The 20,268-nt window shown below is 41.5% G+C and overlaps 1 protein-coding gene across 13 annotated transcripts in view; it reads right to left on the bottom strand.

Moving 5' to 3' along the window:
- The window catches only part of UBR2 (ubiquitin protein ligase E3 component n-recognin 2), a 124,545-nt gene that overhangs the window by 50,353 nt on the left and 53,924 nt on the right, over positions 1–20,268 (bottom strand). For 9 of the 13 annotated variants that reach the window (XR_006280278.1, XR_006280279.1, XR_006280277.1 and 6 more), the window contains 10 exons: positions 18,205–18,327; positions 16,654–16,717; positions 16,085–16,209; positions 14,333–14,385; positions 13,976–14,078; positions 12,934–12,982; positions 12,316–12,470; positions 7,579–7,681; positions 6,695–6,804; positions 6,334–6,414 (listed from right to left, as the gene is read on the bottom strand). Coding sequence is in view for 9 of the 13 variants with exons in the window: in XM_038397673.2 (XP_038253601.1) it covers positions 6,334–6,414; positions 6,695–6,804; positions 7,579–7,681; positions 12,316–12,470; positions 12,934–12,982; positions 13,976–14,078; positions 14,333–14,385; positions 16,085–16,209; positions 16,654–16,717; positions 18,205–18,327 (966 nt within the window). In the remaining 4 variants the exon portion in view is untranslated. The other 4 variants (XM_043511851.1, XM_043511849.1, XM_043511850.1 and 1 more) reach the window with 4 other exon arrangements.

Below are 20,268 nucleotides of genomic sequence, written 5' to 3'. Positions count from 1 at the left end.
CAATGGACCAAAAACGGTTACTCACATTTCTGTAACTGTTATCCTTTGAGATGTGTTGCACAATGTCCATTTCAATGGAGATGTGTGCATGTCCCCACCAGAGTTGCTGAATTTCTTCCCCTTAGTTGTATCAGTTTGATCAGCTCTAGTTCCCCCTGGAGTAGCATGCTCATTGCGTCAGTATTAGGACCCTGCCAACCCCGCTCCCCTTCAGTTTCTACTTGCTGACCACCTCAGAGAAGGGACGGAGGGTAGATTTTGGAATGGACATGTGCAACATATGTCAAAGAACAACCGTTACAGAAAGGCTAGTAACCATTTTTTCTTTTTCAAGTGCTTGCACATGTCCATTCCAGTGTAGGTGACTCACAAGCAGTTGCACTGGAGGTGGGTTTGGAGAGACAGGCCGATTGGAACACAGCCCAGTTGAAGCTGGCATGCTCTCTGTCCTGTTCTGTAATGGCGTAGGGAGTCATGAACGTGTAAACTGACAACCAAGTTGCCACCCTGCAGATGTCCTGAATTGGAACTTGTGCCAAAAAAGTGGTGGAGTAGGCTTGGGATCTTGTAGACTGCATTGTAGGTTAACCCGGGGCAGAATATCTGCGAGCTCGTAACATGCTCTGAGACACGAAGTAACCCACGATGAGATTCTCTGTACAGAAATGGGGAGACCTTTCATTTTTTCTGCTATTATAATGAACTGAGTGGATCTGTGGAATGGTTTGGTTCTTTGTATGTAAAACAGACAGGGCACACCGAATATGTAACCGGCAGAGGCACTATTCTTCTCTATTTGCATGTGGCTTACAGCAGAACATCCGGCAGAAAAACTGCTTGATTGCAATGGAATTGTGACACCTCTTTCGGAAGGAATCACAGTTTTGGTCTCAACTGAACTTTGTCCTTGAAAAAGACCGTCTATGGGGGCTCTGAGGTGAAGGCTTGGATCTCCAAAACCCGCCTGGCCGAAGTGATGGCCATCAGGAAGCCTACTTCCCAGGAGAGATGCAACAGTGAGCATGTTGCCAGAGGGTTCAAACGGGGGTTCTGTGAGCTTTGACAGGACAAAGTTTAGGTCCCATGTGGGGGTGGGAGCCCTAACCTGCAGGTATACTCTCTCCAAGCCTTTGAGAAACCAGATGACCATGAAAAAAAGACAGCAGTTGTCAATCTTGGGATGGAAGGCCAAGCTAGCCGCTAAATGGCCCTTGACTGATGAAAGGGCTAGACTTTGTTGTCCGAGCAGAATCAGGTAATCTAGAATAAGCTGCAGGGATGACTGCAAGGACAGGACTTGATGTCAAGAACACCAGATAGAGGATCACTTCCATTTTTGCCAGGTATGTGGCTCTGGTGAATGGTTTTCTACTCCCCATGAGGACCTCATGGACTTGCTCCGAGCAAACTAGCTCCTCTGGATTCAGCCATGGACCTCCCAGGCCATCAGATGAAAGGGTGCAAGGTTCAAATGCCACAGCCGGCTATGACCCCAGGATATCAAGTTTGGGTTCAGCAGAAGCTGCAGTGGTATCTCCATTTTCATGGCTAGAAGGATGGAGAACCAATATTGCCTGGGCCACACCGGGGCTAGGAGGATGACCCATGCTCAGTCCCACTTGATCTTCATCAAAACCTTGTGAATCAGTGGGATAGGAGGAAATGTGTAGTACAGGTGACTTGTACACTATAACCGGAATGCATCTGCAAGAAACCCTGGGCGGTGACCTCGCAGGGAAAACTGGTGGCATTTCCTGTTGGTTCAGGTGCAAAACTGATCTGTAAGGGGTGTCCCCCATCACTGGGGAATGTCCCTCAGAATGTCTGGATAAAAAGGCCTCTCACAGTGAGAGGAGAAAGATCTGCTTAATCTATCTGGTTCTGAGTCCCAGAACATAAGATGCCTCTGACTGATGGAGTGATTGATATAGAACTCCCACAGGTGGATTGCTTCCTGGCACAGGGGAAAAGAACACACCCCGCCCTGCCTGTTTATGTAGAACATAGCAATCGTATTGTCCATGAGGTCTGAAATGGATTTGCCAGTCAGGTGAGGTAGAAACATTGACAGGTTAGATACACTGCCCTAAGTTCCCTGACACTGATGTGCAGGGAGAGCTCTTCTTGAGTACAAAGATCTTGGGTTCTGAGGGACCTCAGGTGGGCTCCCTGGCAGAAAGCCAATGCATCGCATACCAGAGATAAGGATGACTGGGTATTTGAGAAGGGTACCCCTGCACATACAATCTGGCTGTCCAGCCACCATATTAGCAAGTTGAGGACATGTATCAGAATCATGAGCACTGAGTCCAAGTGATGGCAAGAGGGGGAGTAGACCGTGGCTTGCCAGGTTTGTAGAGGTCTGAGTCAGTCTAGTGTGTTGTACTATATGTATGCATGACGCCATGTGACCCAGGATGCTCAGGCAGTTTCGCATGGTTGTGATCCGATGACCTTGAAGAGATTATTAGGGACATAATTGAGAGGATCCAGTCATCCGGAAGTAGAGCCCTTGCTTGCACAGAGTCGAGTAGTGCTCCAATCAACTCTATTCTCTAAACCGGGATCAAGGTGGACTTCTGGACATTTAACAGAAGGCTTAATGCTTTGAAGATTGACTGGATGAGACAGATGGCGGCCTCCATTTGTGCTCTGGACTGCCCTTGACCAGCCAGTTGTCAAGGTATAGGAACATGGGGATTCCCTTCTTTCTAAGGAAGGCTGCTACTACCACCATGCACTTTGTGAAAACCTGCAAGGCGGTTGACAGGCTAAAAGGGAGCACCATAAACTGGTCATGGTGTCCGTTCACTACAAACTTTACCAAACGCCCGTGACCAGGAAAAATTGAAATGTGGAAGTAGCCATCCTTTAGATCGAGGGCAGCATACTAATCCCTGGGATCCAGTGAGGAAATGATGGAAGTCAAGGAGACCATGAAGAACCTCAGGTTCTTGAGATATCAGTTGAGATGTCACAAGTCTAGAATAGGTCTAAGACCACTTTTGGCTTTCAGAATTAGGAAATAGCGGGAATAGAACCCCTTTCCTCTCAAGTGAATAGGAACCTCCTGACAGCTCCCACCTGAAGGGGGGATTGGCTTTCTTGTTCCAACAGAAGCTTGTGAAAAGAGTCCCTGAAGAGGGAAGGGCAAGGGGGTTGAAAGGAATTGGATCATGCCAAGAACCCTGAGGGGTCTGAGGTGATGTGGACCCAGGCATCCAGGAAATAGGAAAGGCAGTTGGAGAACTAGGGTAGCTGGATCAAGTAAATATTGGATTGTGATGTTGACCTCAAGCGTCTCATCAAAACGAGTGTTTGGACGACACAGGTTGTCTGGGAAACGAATGCGCAGGGCCTATCGAGGAAGATTGGGGAAGGGGCCTGAGCCTAAATCTCCTGTTCGCCCTCCTCTGTTGATCTTGCCTGGTAGTCTGCGGGAAGTAATGGCTCATCTGCCGAGGCCTATACCGCTTCCTTGAACTTGTTGGGTACATAAAGTCTCAGGGATTTCAAGGTTGTCTGGGAACCCTTAAGGCTGTGCACTCTATCGTCCGTCTTCTCCAAGAAAAGTGAGATGCCCTTGAATGGGAGATCCGGGATGGTCTTTTGTACTTCCTGGGGAAGCCCCCAGGACTGCAACCAAGAGCTCCTATGCATTGAAACCGCAGTTGCCATTGACCTGGCTACAGAGTCAGCAGCATCCAGGGCAATGTGCAGCAACGCTCGAACCATGGTCTTGCCTTCCTCATTTTAGGGAGGAAAACACCTGCCTGGGTTCCTGGAGAAATAGCTCCCCAAATTTTGCCACTGATACCCACATATTAAAGTTATAGCGCCCCAGCAGGGCTTCCTGGTTAACTATATGAAGCTGAAGGCCCCTGAGGAGTATGCGTTCTGCCCAAATAGGTCCAACTTCTTAGCGTCTTTTGCTTTGGGTGTAGAACCTGGCTGTCCTGGGTGACCTCACTCATTGGCTGCTGCGACCACCAATGACCCCGGGGGGGGGGGGGGAAGTGTGAAAAAAGAAATTCGTACCCCTTGGCGGGGACAAAGTATTTCCACTCTGAGCTTTGCCATCGTTGAGAGGGAGGCAGGGGTTTGCCACAGGGCCTTAAGCGGTTCCATGAGAGCATCATGCAGCAGTAGAGCCACTCTAGAGGGGCCCGCTGGCAAAAGCATGTCCAGGAGGCCACATGTCACCTCCTTGACCACCGCTGCTTGGATCCCTAGGTTTGAGGCTACCTGTTTCAACAGATCATGGTAAGCCTTATTGTTATCTGGAGATGGGGAGGTCGCTGGTGCCACCGTGGCCTTGTCCAGAGAGGAGGTAGAGGGTGCTAATGTTGAACCAGGCACCTTGGTTGGTTCCTCAGCACTCACAGGAGCCTGCAGTGCTTTGTCCTGGGGCTTGGTGCTGTGTTCGGTACCAGAGTCCGGTTCTGGGGTATCCCTGCGCAGTACCGGTGGTGCCCTGGCTTCTCAAAGAAGTCCCTGAGGTGGGGAAAAACCCCTAAGGGTTCCAGAAGGGCCACTGCATGGTAGGCAGACCCCATAGATATGACAGCCAGGTGCTCGGGGGTACCAAAGAACTCGGTGCTGAGGTGGGGTAAGAACGCCTTGGGAGTGGCGGGGTTGGCTGCACTGATGTGGAGGACTACAATCCCACTTCCAAGTCTGATGACGATGAGCTGCACTGTGGAGACTGGGGCGGTGCTGTGCCACTCGGTGCCGAAGAGGGTCGCTGAAGAGATCTTGCAGCTGTCAGTGACTCTGAGTCATCATTATAGGGCATTGTGGTGCCATGGCTGCAGGTTCCTGACGGTGACGTATCGGGGACAAAGAGCAGTCTGGCATGGGTCTCGCTCTCTCCCTAGTCCTTTGGCACCAAAGATACTCCTCTTCCCCTGGTGCTTGCAGTGTTTCTTCTTGTGCACCAGGGAAGATGATCAGTGACAGGAGACGCGGGTTGATGGAGGAGCGCTCTGCACCGAGGCACTCAGTGCCAAGTCTGAGCGTGGCTCTGAGGCTGGCCTTAGGGCTGCCTCTATGAATAGGATCTTCAGTCGAGCAGCTCGGTCCTTCTGAGTCCAGGGCTTAAGCTTCTTGCAAATTTGACAGCGGTCTTTCCTATGAGCGTCTCCTAAACACTTGAGGCAGCTTGAGTGCGGGTTTCTCAAAGGCATAGACTTACTGCACAAAGTGCAAGGCTTGAACCCTGGTGACCGAAGCATGCCTCAGCACCGGGACAGTGGACAACTCCACTATCTAAAAGTGGAGGAGCCCAAACGATCTAGAAACTACTAAAACTACACTAACTTCTAAAACTACAATAACTATGTACACTAAAACTGAGAGAAAATCCACTAAGAGAAGTATTGCCTAGGCAATGAAGATTCCAGCAACCATCATGGGCAGTAAGAAGGAACTGAAGGGGAGCGGGGTCGGTAGGGACCTTTATACAAAGGCTATGAGCGAGCGATGCCAGGGAGCACTAGAACCAACCAAATGGATACCACTAAGGGAAAAAACGCCAGCAACTGTGCTCGGGGCATGCACACACCTACATTGGAATGAACATGTACAAGCACTCCAAGAACTTAATGTTACATTTCCAATTTTGAACGTATTTACTTTTTAATTCCTCAGTTATTTATAAGTCACAAAAGATTATACATCTAAATAAAATAAATAAATAGAATTATTCCATTTGGCTCTTATGCCGTCCTCTCATCTGTCTGGCTCATGTAAGAGACAGGCAGAATTGCAGTCCATGTGCGAGTCCCAGAAGTGCAGAGGTTGCTTCATTTCTCCTCCATGGCACTGCCTTCCCCTCCATATAAGTTGTGCTTCCCTAAGGTACTGTGTCTTCCCAATACCCTTTACTCCAAGCCATGCCTAACGAGCACAGTCTAGACCTAAATAGGTAGGGTGATCTAATACCCTTTCACATGGAATGACCTACAGAACAGGAGAAACAATATTTCTCTCTTAAATGTCTCCGAGCAGCCTCCAAAATAGTCAGAAATAATGGAAAGAGTAGAGTTTCCAGGCCCTGCTTACCAGCTAGGGAGGCCTCAGGCAGGAAAAATGCAAACTCAGTGATGAAGTTATATAGTAAGAACCCCTCCCCACAGACTAAACTAACGTCTCTGTACTAGGCTGACTAAACTACAGCTTGTGTGCCAGAATGTGAACTATATTTTTAAAAAAGACATATCTGCAGATTCTGGTCTGATTTTAGGTCACTAATTAAAAATGTAGTCCATTGCAGTTCATGACCTATATCTGTTTTAGTACAACTAACAACAACCTGTTGCAGCTTATTTTTACCTCTTCTATAATATTTCCTTCAGTCTCAGGCACAGGACTCGTAGAAGAGCTCTCTCTTAGTTTCTTAATGGCATTAAAAGTCTGCAACAAGAAAAATTAGTTAGTTTATGGCATTTAAATAGCTAACAAACAATTATTTGTATTATGATAGTGTATAAGGTTCCCATTCATGGACCAGAACGCCACTGTGCTGGATGCTGTAAGATGAGAGGATGCAACAAACAAACTGGTGGAGAAGAGCATAAGGAAATGGTGACTTTTTCTAAAATGCCTTTCTAAAACCAGCCCAATTTAATTAGCTATGTATTGTGAACATTTTATATCATTCATGAAAAATCCTGGAAATAAAACTCTGATTTACCTTCAGTATCCATCTGATCATGTCCTTGTGCACTTCCAGATGAGGTGCATTTTGCAAAGTTTCTAGCATAGCTAATATACTAGGGGAATTACTGGGTGCCTCACCAGGTCCTAGAGCAAAGATATAGACAGCTATATTCAGTGTATTTGACCTGTTTATACTGGACTAAAATGTTATGTTTCAAATTAACTTCATAAGCCATCTCTAAATCCTATAAATTAGGATATAATTTTGACTGGGTTTTCAAGACCATACACATTGTCCATTTGCCCTCTGTGCTAGCTTGGAACTGGCACAAGGGAATGGTAGAGATAAACTTTCTGCTCACTTCAAAGCAAGAATCTTGTCAATTTAGTGACTTTACCAGATCACAGGAACTAGCTGGAAGATACATTGTAGGGATAACAAGATACTTATATCAAATATATAGCTATAAGCCCGAAAGACCCAGTGTTTGGTCATTAAGTTAAGGAGCAGGATTTAAGATTGTTGCAGTATTAATTTAGTCAATTTGTAGTAAAACAAACAACAAAAAAGCTTATCAGTGGGACATTTTAGAAAAATGTAATATTAGAAAAAGATAATATTTGAAACACAAGAGGATAAATATTAAGCTCATCAGGCATGACACTATCCCTATTGTTAGATATTTCAGAACCTAAACACTTATGTACATGCGCATTTGCTACAACGGATTATTTTTGTAGAATTCTACACTTCTGGGGGTTTTGTGCATTGAATTATATACATACAGCATTACAGTGTATTAAAAAGCATCTTTTAATGCATCTCTATGCAGAAGGGCAGAAGAGTTTTATATACAAAATATTATAGATTAATATTCCTGATTTTGAATTTGCTAAACATTTGAGGAATGGACATACTTGAGATCTTCTGAGTGAAGGTAAATGTTACAACATTCTCTTCACTGAGATTCTCTAGGTGTTGTTTTTCTTCTTGTAGTGCCATTCCAATCAAGTGCAAAACCTATATAAAAATCATTAATTTCAGACCTTTTATCAAAAAAACATTTTATACAATCCCCTAATGTCTATAAGGAACTAAAAACATTATATTGAGAGAAAAACAATTGATTAAAAAAAATTACAAGAAAGTGAACTTTATATAGTAACTACCTACATTGTCTTTGCAGCGTAGTTGTAGTTGTGTTAGTCTCAGGATATTAGAAAGAAACAAAGTGGGTGAGATAATATATTGGACCAACTTCTGTTGGTGATAGACCGAAGCTTTCGAGCCACACAGAGACATGAGGAAGAGCTCTGTGTGGCTCAAAAACTTGTCTCTCTCACTAACAGAAGTTGGTCCAATAAAAGATATTACCTCACCCACCCTCTCTCTAAGATTGTCTTTGGCATATCTGTCTTAGTTCTGAAAACTTATTTCAAATAAGTTATTACTGTATCCAAGTCACAAAAAGTACTGTATACTACATGTGTGTTTCCAAGGTTTTGTATTCCTGTGTAGCAACTGTGAAGAAAAGGTTACTTATCTGTACAGTAACTGGAGTTCGAGGTGTTGTCCCTTTCAATGCTCCACCTTAGGATGTGCATGCTACAGTCCATTCTTGTAGATTTTTAGTTAGCAGCAGCCATGGGTCCAGAGATCTGCACCTATGCCCTCATGCTCCAGTACAAAGGTATATAAGGAGGGGCAGATCTGCCACCGCTCCATTCCTTCTCAACCAAAAACCCCAAAAGACTCTGCAGCAGACAGGAAGGCAATGATGGAGCAATGAGTGTGTCTGACCTGATGCAAGTTACAGGATGGCATGTCCTCTGCCACTTGGCACTGAGTGACTCCCTGGGTCACACTGTGACCCAAGGATGGTACTAGAGTTGAAGAAGGCTTCTTAGAGAAGTCCTTGCTCCTCAAGGAGTCCTTTGGTCGAGAGGTCTCCGCTTCTGGTACCAACAATGACAGTGCTCTTCGATGCAGTTTGCTAGAAGACTTCTCAATGAGTGGTGTACCAGGAGTCGTCTTGGTCTATTGGCATCTTGGTCTAGGGGCCTGTAGAAGACTTAGCAGTACTCATATCAGGATGTGAAGTCTCCTAGTTCCCTGGCCTCAAAGGTGACTTTTCTCTTCTTCTGGAGTCTCTCTAGGAAATGTGGTTTCTTCCTTTTAGAATGTTTCATTTCCAAAGCTGGCCCATGGTCTCTGTTTACCAAGGTTGAAGTCACCGGAACAGTCTGAGCAGCTGAGGCCAATGTACGGAGAGGAAGTAGAACCCCCGCCCCTCAAGAAATGCTCCATTAAGAGGAGCTTCGATCGATCTTTCCTCAGTTTCCTAGATCTGCTCTTAATCTGGAACAGACCTTGCACTTAGATGGGACATGGGACTCTATCTGAGGCACCTGGAATGCCCATCACTGAGGGGAATGACCCGTGGCAGGTCTTGCAAGGTTGGAAACGCAGGATCTTTGGCATAATCCAACCAAGGAGAATGCAGACGAACATCAAGAGTGAAGAAGGCCCTTACCACAGAAAGACTGGCTGGGGACTGAGGGGAGGACCCCCCAAAAGCATAAGCCTGTGCTTAAACCAAATGAGAAACAAAGAATAAAACACTAAGAAAAAAATAAAGAATAAAGGCAGTAGCTGTGAAGCTAACATGGACACTACAATGCTCCATCTTGAGCCAAAGACATCTGTGAAGGAACTGGAGCAACAGTGGCAGGTTTGCCCTCCCTACATATCCTTGATCAGAGCACAATGGTGTATAGCGTGCAGGTGCAGGCCCTGCTAACTAAAAGTCTGTGATCAAGAATGCGTGGGAGCACATACATCCTAAGGTGAAGCACCCACAGGGACCATACCACAAAGAACAACCCTGGTTTGGGTTAACCACAACTGGCTTGTGTTGTATTTCTTAGTTTGTTGGGGGTAGCTGCATATTATTATTGGAACTTTTGCATAAAACGCATGCACAAGTTTTAAACTTCTTTGCCCTAACGTACAGGAAAGTTAACTGAAAAAAACTAAAACATGAACTATTAAAAAACTGTCTAGCAGCATCTTAAGATCAAAATAAAAATCAGTTATCCAGCTATTTACCAATTTATAAATGGTGCCGCATTAAACTGAAAATACAAATTGCCCCAAAAGGCTATAAAATGGCCGAAATCAAGAGTTTAAAATAGATACACCTAGTAGTGAGCTCTGAAGCTTGTCAAACATACTGTCTCTGGCTAACATACATTAAGTTCCAGAAAAGTCAGAGAAAGTTCTTCCACATGTCCTGAAGCATTCAATTCCAGGAATTAACAACACGAGCAACATAGTAAATTGTAACCACCATGGGCCATTTATTAGACAAACAGTCATTAATCCTGAGTGTAACACTGCTGAAGATAATAAAGCAAAAAGTGCAAAGCTCTGGGATCCTCCAACATAACCAAGGAATTAAAATGGATTAACTGGAAAACTATTAATTCAAGCCAAACTATCTGAATTCTCAGGGTAATTGTCAATATGATGCAGTCTGTCACTTTTTGGGCAAAAATCTGCTCTCCAATACATGCATTCAACTTCCATTCACTTCAATGGGACTAACATGCAAGTATCAGAGTAGAATTAGACTCACATATTCAAATACTGACCCTATTAAATGTATGAAAAATGCGTTACTGAATTATGATTAAGGCTAAGATTGTGTCACGGTTATTTTTAGTAAAAGTCATGGACAGGTGACAGGCAATAAACATAAATTCATGGAGCCCGTGAACTATCGGTGACGTTATTAAAAATAACTGGGGACAGGGCTAAATAGGGAGGAGGAATGGAGTCTCATGGAGGAAAGGGAAGACTGACAGGCCAAGACCCCCACCATTGCAGGGGACACCCCCAGCTCCAGCAGCCCCCAGCTCCGGAACTGGCCGCAGCCCCCAGGCAGGGGTGCACAGCCCCAGCTGCAGCACAGTGCCCAGCAGAAGCCACGGGGCTGGCTGGGGCACAGCAGGGGAAGCACAGCCCCAGCTCTGGACCTGGCCGCAGCCAGCTGCTGCTGCCAGGTAGGGGCATGTGGCCCCAGCTGTACTCCCGGCAGAAGCCATGAGGCTGGGGTGAACAGCCCCCGGCAGTAGCCGCAGAAAGGGGGGTGCAGCCGCAGTTCTGGACCTGGCCACAGCCATGGAGCAGGGACACATAGCCGCTGCTGCAGTCCCTCCACAAACTGCAGGGCAGGAGCTGCAGGATCCTGATTCCAGCCATCCAGCCCCAGTTGCAGCAGGGTAGTGACACACAGTCCTGCCTCCAACCCTGGCTTCAGCTGCTGACAGCTGAAGCGGAAGAAGTCACAGAGGTCCGGTAAATTCATGGAATCCGTGACTGCCATGACCTCCCTGACTAAATCGTAGCCTTAATTATGATTAAACTTCCTGACTCTTACATTGTTAAGATTTCAATGTTATGGTTCCCACAGCAACTACATCTTGTCCCTCTACACAGTATTATTGTGTGATATTCAGGTTTCAGAGTAGCAGCCGAGTTAGTCTGTATCCGCAAAAAGAAAAGGAGTACTTGTGGCACCTTAGAGACTAACAAATTTATCTGAGCATCCAACGAAGTGAGCTGTAGCTCACGGAAGCTTATGCTCAAATAAATTTGTTAGTCTCTGAGGTGCCACAAGTACTCCTTTTCTTTTTATGTGATATTCAATTCAGTTCAAATTTATACACTGCATATTTTGAGTGCAAAGCATCAAACTAGAGTGAATTTTAAAAGCAGAGTTGGGAAATTCAGTCTCAACATTCCAATAAAGACATGTATGATCTCAGAATCAAAAACATTTTCAAATGGTTAGAATTTTGAGCCCAATCCTGCAGTCTTTAAACAAATGAGTAATCCTTACTTTTGCCATTTAAGATTAAATTTTTATTTGTAAACTAAATTTTTTTATACATACATCAAAGAGAAGGGCCCTCATGGGGGGAATTAAGTGTTTTTATTAAAAGGCAATTATAAATTGACACAGAGAATCTGAAAAGTCCCGTAACTGGAGAAAATTGCTTTTTAGTCTTGTTTGTGTGTCTCAAAATTCCATTCCGTTTGGTTTTTTTTTTGTTTTTTTGTTGTTTTTTTAAAATCACATTTTTCAAAAAAGATTTACCTTTGAGTAGAGAACAAGCTTTCAATATTTCAACCCCCAAATGTACTGTTTTTTGAAAGTTACAGAATCTTGAAAATACAAGGTTGCAAGAGAAGGAAAATGCTTTCCCTACCATAAAATTATAGAATTATTCTACCTAGTCCAAAACAGAATTATTTCCTCTTACATATACAAATATATTTGAAATTGAGGCCACCTGTTAAAAATGTACCAAGAGCTCTAGAACCTGCTTCCCCTACCTGTGCTTTCATACTCAAAGATGATTTGCTGCATACAATTCAAAACGAATACTAATTAACTAAATGAAGACACTAGGTGTTATTTTTCTAACAGTAAGTTAGAAAAAAAACCCTCAATTTACAATTGATCTTCTACATTTTTCAGCTTAACTCATTTGGCAGTTAATATATTCCTGATGCCGTTGTAAATATCAATACACTAAAATGGATATTTCTACTCTAACACGTGCACAGACTTAAATGTCTATACATACCCTCTGCAGCATGGACTCAGACCAGGCATAGCTGTTATGTTCTACTGCCCACTGGAGTATTGTTCCCAAAATGCACAACATGACATCGGACTGGAGAATATTAATCAGGCTTGCAAAAAGAGGAGAGAGAGGAGGCAGAACAGGAGGTGGAAGTGCTGAAACAGAAATTCATTTGTTAAACATTAAAGCTTTTGAAACGTTCCCAATACTTATACAATTAAGAACTTCTCTTAATTTAGTAGAATCTAAACCAATATACTGTACTATGTAATTGCTTGATAAGTTGTATTATTAGGTAAAGTACTTCAGAAACCTAAAAACTACTTAACTGAATTATAAAAAAGCATTAAACAGAGACATGGAACAAAGGAAAGCATTAATTTCTGCACAATGTTTTGCCTTACATTATTGGGGTACTGAAATGAAGTAAAAGCATTAATATATAAAACACTAAGAGTAGGCAATACAGATATTAGACCAATTTTTTTTTCTGAAAATTGCTTTTTGGCTAATCTAAAAGGTGGTGTTATTCTAATGCATAGCCCTTGAGTGTGAAAATAAGAAAAAATGGGGGCATCCATGGGAATACATATACCATACTTCCCCAAGAAGTAATACCTGTATCTTCTCTGTTTTGTCTTTTCAGTTTTCTTTGTGCTTCCTCTGCCTGACAAAAGGAATGGTGCTAAGATTATTTCAAAATCTGTACAAAGACACACAGTGACTACACACACACACACACACACACACACACACCCCCACCCTCTACTTTCCTGGTTGTGTCCTTTCAATTTTTCTTCTACCCCATAATCTTTACATTAAAGACAATAGCAAAACTTACTGGAAATGACATTTATTACTTTCTTGCTTTAAGTTACATTTGCATTTGATTATTTTGCTGTTAGTGATGCTCTAAGTTTTTCTTGTATTTTGATTCAATCTGGATTTATTTTAAGACAACAACTTTGAGACAAATCAGAACTTTTATAAATCGGAACTACTGAAGTGGTGAACTCCATAAAACTGAATGGAAACTTATGACATCAAAATATTTTTGGTACATTAAGACCCTAACCAAGCAATGAGTTCTGTGCAGGCAGACTCCTACACCTACATGAAGCTTCACTGATTTCAGTGGATCTCTGCACAGTGGTTAAGTGGGCTGTAGCCCACGAAAGTTTATGTTCAAATACATTTGTTAGTCTCTAAGGTGCCACAAGTACTCCTGTTCTTTTCACTGGCGTAGGGTTTATTGTAGAATCAGTCAAATTCTCTAAACATGCTTTAGAAGAGTAAAGCTTGTTTATAAAATATTGGCTCATATTAGCCCTTAAAAGAAGAATACAGCTTTAGAAGCCAAGTATACAGAAGACAATGTAAGACTCCAGGGCAGATTGGAGAGGCCCTGGAGGTTTTTCGCCTTCCTCTGTAGCATGGGGCATGGTTGACTTGAGGGAGGCTTCTCTGCTCCTTGAAGTCTTTGAACCATGATTTAAGGACTTCAATAGCTCAGACATGGGTGAGGTTTTTCATAGGAGTGGGTGGGTGAGATTCTGTGGCCTGCGCTGTGCAGGAGGTCGGACTAGATGATCAGAATGGTCCCTTCTGACCTTAGTATCTATGAATCTATAAGAGAAGTCTCTTGGTTTTTGTTAGTTACCTTAGATTGCTCTGCCCTTGAAAAGTGATAGAAATAGAGATTGAAATCCTTGGTACATTCTGGTTTTAGTTCATACAATCCTCTGCCTGTTAATCCAGGTTTTCTATAAAGAAAAAATATATGTTAGTTAAACCATTGATATGAGCAACTTAATACTAAATTGGCATGATTAAAAATTGCTGCTCATGAAACATCCTAGGAATAAAACAGCAGAGGTGATAGAGGTTATGAATGAGGTATATTAGCAGAGCTGTGTGGGAAAATGCTTCGGCTCTGGCCTACGGTTTTGCTCCCTTACATAAATAACCCGCATTCAATATTTTAAAATGAGATATCAGAATAAAAAGTAAAACATACTTGAAACAGGCAACGGCTTCAATTACACTTTCCATTCCAGTCTCTTTGTTCTCCTGCATGGAGTTAAAAAAAACAAAAAACAGAAATGATGCATAACCAATTAGTTACCTGATTAACTTCTTTCCTGCCATATCAAATACAGCACCAGGCACGTGATGCAAAATATATGCAGCACTAAGTCATTCTTCTGGTCACTTTCTATGTATGTCTTTTTTAGCAGTCTTTAAAACACATTCAATGGTTTTTACAGTTTTATCTTAAAAGAGACCATGCCAATTTTAGAGTTACACTTCAGTCTTTTTTTTTTTTTTAAAGCTACTATTGTACAAGTTATACCTAAAATTACTGGAACTGAAAGATTAAAAAACAACTATTTTCTTTTGTTATTTTATGCATTTGACAGCGTCTTATGTGTTGTCAGTTTCCCCTGTCTCTGAGAGCCTTTGATAGAGCAACAAGTGAACAAAGTAAAAAAATAGTAAAATGTGCTTGCAATCTCCCTTTCAAACTCCCCCACCCCAAACAAAAACCCAACACACCCGGCTGGAGGACTCATGATTAGTGAAATACTTAAAGCATTTTTAAAAACTGATTAGATTTCAAGTTGCATGCAAGCATCCTCCCCTTTAAGATGTGTTACAAAAACCAAAACCAGACATTCTCTCTGGATCACAAAATACTACCTTATTTAACTACTCAAGAATCACAAACGTAACTCATTTTAAATTCCAGGTTTTTACTACTTTTACTTTCTCAAGTGATTCACAGAGATTGGAATCATCTTCATAAAAAAGTTTTTTTTAAATCAATGAAAATTTATTACACAACTTGAAAGTAAGACACAATTCTTCCAGTTTTAAATTTTTTTTTTAAAACCACATTTTAAAAAATGTGAAGAATTCTCTTTTTGCTATCTTATACAAGTATTTATCAAAGATTTACAATAATCAGTGTTTCTTCTTATCCAAGTGCAGCGTTCCATTTTACAATATTTGCTATATTGGTCATATCATCATGCAGTCTCAATTAGCCTAGAACTTTGGGGATGCTGAATACACCATAAGTTAATTGCAAAAAGAAAAGGAGTACTTGTGGCGCCTTAGAGACTAAAATTTATTAGAGCATAAGCTTTCGTGAGCTACAGCTCACTTCATCGGATGCATTTGGTGCTCACGAAAGCTTATGCTCTAATAAATTTATTAGTCTCTAAGGTGCCACAAGTCCTCCTTTTCTTTTTGCAAATACAGACTAACACGGCTGCTACTCTGAAACCTGTCATAAGTTAATTGAAAGTTTATATTGTTGCAAGAGCTGCTCAGTAGGTTTTAAACCTGCAGTTAGGATCCTCTACTGACTATACATTCCAAGAGACAAGGTGGGTGAAGTAATATCTTTTGGTGATATAGACAAGCTTGGGAAGCCACACAAATCTCTTCTTCAGGTCTGGGAAAGGTACTCAGATGGTCAGCAAAAGAATGTCACCAGGTCTCCCAATTATGGGCAGCATGAAGGCAGATGGCTGAGGAGTTCCTGATGCTCCACTCCTTCGTCTTCTATAGAATTTCCTTCTTCCACCATACACCTCTCCACCAACTGTTTGAGTAGCGTTTATCTGAACTTGCCCATACCCTTATCTTACAGAGGAACATATTCCCAGCTTAAGGTATGGGACACAAGGCTGTTTCAGAAGATTCAGACACAAGGTTTGGATACAGGTTACTTTCTACATATTTTTTTTTTTAAATTACTTACATCTTCTGGTAATGCTTTTACTAATTCACTGTGGGCCATGGGTCTGATGCTCAACTGATGGATAATTTCTCGCTTGATTTCATCTGTAGCATTTACCTGTCCTACTCCAGGACTAAATCTCTCTCCTGTAAAAATAAAAACAATTAACAATTATGAACACAATAATGAACATAAATTCATAATTAATCACTGAAAAACTAGTTTAAAATAAGTATTCTTATTCTCTTCCCCCCATAGCCTCAGGGAAAGGGGCTTTCATGAACTCTGGCTCAACCACCACTCTTCCCAAACCACAAATTAAGCCAACCTAGTCTTGAGGCCTGTATCTGTATGAGTATACATCTAGAGAAGAATGACTGGAGTGAACACTTTTAGGAACTGGTAAATGTGACTCTTAGGTCAGAGGGGCCACTGCTGAACAAAGAAGGGCCTTTCCTTCCTCCTAGAAAGGATCATGAGGTGCAAGAAATGAAAGAACAGAAACAAACTCAAGTGGTCCACATGGCAATGTAAAATGCCACCAAGATGATCCAACTTGAAATGAATTGATTAAATACATCTTAACTTACCAACAATCATTATAATTAGATATAGCATTTCTTCTATAAGAGTATTATTCTGCTGAACTACATCCTGAATGAAAATAAATGGAGAAAGAATGAATAAACATTTTTCAGTTAACAACATTTTAAAATATTTTTTGAAAATAGATTTTCTAGGATTTCAAATTGCAACTTAAGGTCTGTTGCCCATGCTCACCCTTAAACCTATCAATGTTAGTCACTTACTGAGATGCAGTAATAATTCTTTACACTCCTCTTAAATGCTAAACATATGATCCATTATTAATTTGTGGTGTTATTTTAAAATTCCAGTTTATTTACACAAAACCGCACCCATAGCAAGTTTTGAGTGGTGATTTTTTTTGGTGCATTTCAATACCCAGATGCAAGTTTATGAGGCAAGGAACATCATAACATGCAAGTTTTTTGCCACATGCAAACTGAGAATCTTGGTTTTGTTGAAGATTCTTCAACAATTTGAACATCTGTATGGAGGACTGGTTCTGTTTGTTTTTTGTTTTTAGAAACTAGGTAAAAGTTTGTGCATATCAACTTTGTAGGTGCTTATTTAATGGATTTTCTAATTAATGCATCATAACTTAATTTACAAAGTTTAGCACTTTCAAAACAGCTTCTCTTGTTTCCCGAGTTCACTTGTGTTAACCCATGTCAGATATCAACATAAGAATGGCCCTACTGGGTCAGACCAAGGATCCATCTAATCCAGTATCCCGTCTTCCGACAGCGGCCAGTGCCTGGTGCCCCACAGGGAATGAACAGAACAAGTACATCAAGTGATCCATCCCCTGTCGCTCATTCCTAGCTTCTGGCAAACAGAGGCTAGGGACACTATTTCTGCCATGGTATTATTTTGAGTAATAACCACTGTTTCTGACAGATTCTCCCTCTGGAATCCAGCATCACCACTTTTCTCTAACCAGACTGCTGTTGAACGACACGAGAAATTGTCTCTTCACCAAGAGTCCAGTGTAATGTCTTCGCAGAACATCAGAACCTGATTAGCCAGAATGAGACAACACTAGTGGTATGACATTTTAAATCTACATTTTAAAACCACCCAAAAGCTCCTTATAAAGAGGAAATTTCTGCTCTAGTACCACATATGATAATTTCTCTGCTACATGGCCCAGGAATCAAAACTTCCACACTCCTTTCAATGCAGTTACTTTGTCATTCTAAGGCTACTTCTACAGTTTGCAACTTACAACAGCACAGCTGTGCCACTGCAGCCATGCCATTGTAAGGTGCACTTTGTAGCCACTCTTTACAGCCAGGAAAGCGCTCTCTTGGCGACAAAATAAAACCACCTCCAATGAAAGGCAGTAGCTTCGTCACCAGGGGCAGGTGGGTTTTTTTCCCCCACACCCCTGAGCGACAAACATTTTAACGACAAAAGTGCCAGTATAGACAAGGCCCTAGACTACTAAATTGTAGTTTTTTTTGTAGTCATTGTTTACCATTAAGAGTTTTCCAAAAAAAAAAAAAAATTTTAGCCGTTTTTCCATTTAAAAAATTATGACATATAAAAAAAAGTACCTTATTGGTATTTTCAGTATTAAATCTTTTGCCATAGTCTGGAGTGCTAAATATCTGATAAAGTTCAAAGCGACTCAGCATTATCATCAGGAAATGGTTTGGATCCATCATGGACACACCTGTCTAAAAAAAGTTTAAGGGAAAAATAGAAAGTTTATTATTACACATGTAAAAACTGAATAGGTGGAATTATGGATGGATATTATGCACAAAGTACTATATTTGTTCACAGTATATTCCTTATGGAATTTATTTTTCTCCATACAAACTTGAATTACTCCTGCAAGTGATGCCAGAGAGGTGTACAGGTGTGCCTGAACAGAGTCTCTTGCAAGACCAGAACTGTTTTCCTTTTGTTTTTTATCAGACAGTTGAAATGCAAGATTTGAATTAACAACTTCAAGAGGCCCTAACCGTGAACAGGACCCATAGGACTAGGTACTTTAAAAACAGAGACACAGTCCCTACCCCAAAAAAGTTACAACCTAAGATCTTTCACAAACATGTTATAAATAAAATCCATACAAGTTAATTTTCAGTTCTTAGGCTTATCTCATCACTATCTTTTTGTTTCTGCCACCCCAATTTGTGAAACAAAGAAATACTGTGGATCATTGAATATGCCTATATAAATGAAGTTTGTACTTATTTAAAAAATAACTCATCACCAAAAAACTTGGTAAATGAAGACTTTCCAAGCTTTCCCCGATAAGAAAATAATAATAAAAAAAAAAAAAAAAAAAGAATACTGATTTAAAATGTGGTAACACTCTTTTTCCCATCAATCTACAGTTTAAGAAAAAATGAGGACCAGGATCCATAATTGTCTAACATTATCTATTTGAATAACCTGGACCTATTTAAAAAAATAAAATAATCTGTGGGTAAGTGGTTGTGTTAGGAACCCTGAGAACTCCTGTCCTCAACCCAGGAATATGCCATATCCCTCTGCTGATGTTCACTGAAAAAGACTGTGGATAACTCAAAACTCTGTAATGTTACAACTGCTCTACTTGCTTGGTTTCCTTCAGAGAAAAGGGGACCTTTTCTGGTCCCCCATTTGGAACAGCTGCTTCATCATGCCTCAGGACAAGTAAACGCAGCATAGCCATCAGCTCCAATTTTTACTGATCATCAGCAAACGAACCTAGCTCAGAAACCCATCTTTCTTGAGCTGTTCATAATTCATGCTAGCTATCTGGCTTTACCTATGACAGACGAAAAAAATCTTCTCTTGGCTTTTAGTTTAAAGATAGAAAGATTTAGGTCCTTGAAAAGCCCCTTTTAAAAATATTTACATATACACTATCATGCTAATCACGAATCAGAAACCACCACCCCTGGCTGAGCTATATCAAATGAGAGGTTTTTAACACCAAAGTTGTTAAGATGGAGTCTACACCTCCAAGATTATGACATGGAAGTAACTCATTTTAAGAGGACCACAAATGTAATAGCAGATGCTTTGTCCTGAAAGTAGGTGCACAACATCACAAACATCTCTAGACCACTGGACAAGTGATCCCCCTCAGTTTCTTCTTGAAGGGAGGGAGTGAGAATTGGAGAACGTGTAACATGTCTGCATTTTTATAAAAAATATGCACGACTCCATTTCCATTTCCCCACTCACTTTTGTATTGTGACCTACTAGGACTTATGGGGTTAAATCCTTCTCTGGGACAAGGGAATAAGAGATGGGTGTTGATCATTCATTCATTCCAATTCAGACATGCCTATGTGATCAAGAACTGTCAATATGTAAATGGATTTAAATTGGAGATACGATCAACAAAAGGGCATTAACTTCTAACGACAGGAAGGCAAAACAGAGTGATTGGAAGTCAGAGCACACTGTGATAAGAACTTTGCTGCTCAGTATCGGACAAGAAATGAAATCCTGGATATTGGGGGCCAAAGAGGCAGGTATTGCTGCCAACATAAACACAGGTAAGCTTGGTTTTCCATCCCAACCTAAGGACCCTAAAAAACGGTATTCCAGTTGACTAATAAAAGTTGTCTTGTTTTGAAAAGACTGCCTTGTGCAAATATCTGCAATCATATGGC

The sequence above is a fragment of the Dermochelys coriacea genome, chromosome 3 (assembly GCF_009764565.3).
Source record: "Dermochelys coriacea isolate rDerCor1 chromosome 3, rDerCor1.pri.v4, whole genome shotgun sequence".
NCBI classification, from domain to species: Eukaryota; Metazoa; Chordata; order Testudines; family Dermochelyidae; genus Dermochelys; species Dermochelys coriacea.
Note: the sequence above shows the minus strand (reverse complement) of the source record. Positions and strands in the feature narration are given on the sequence as shown.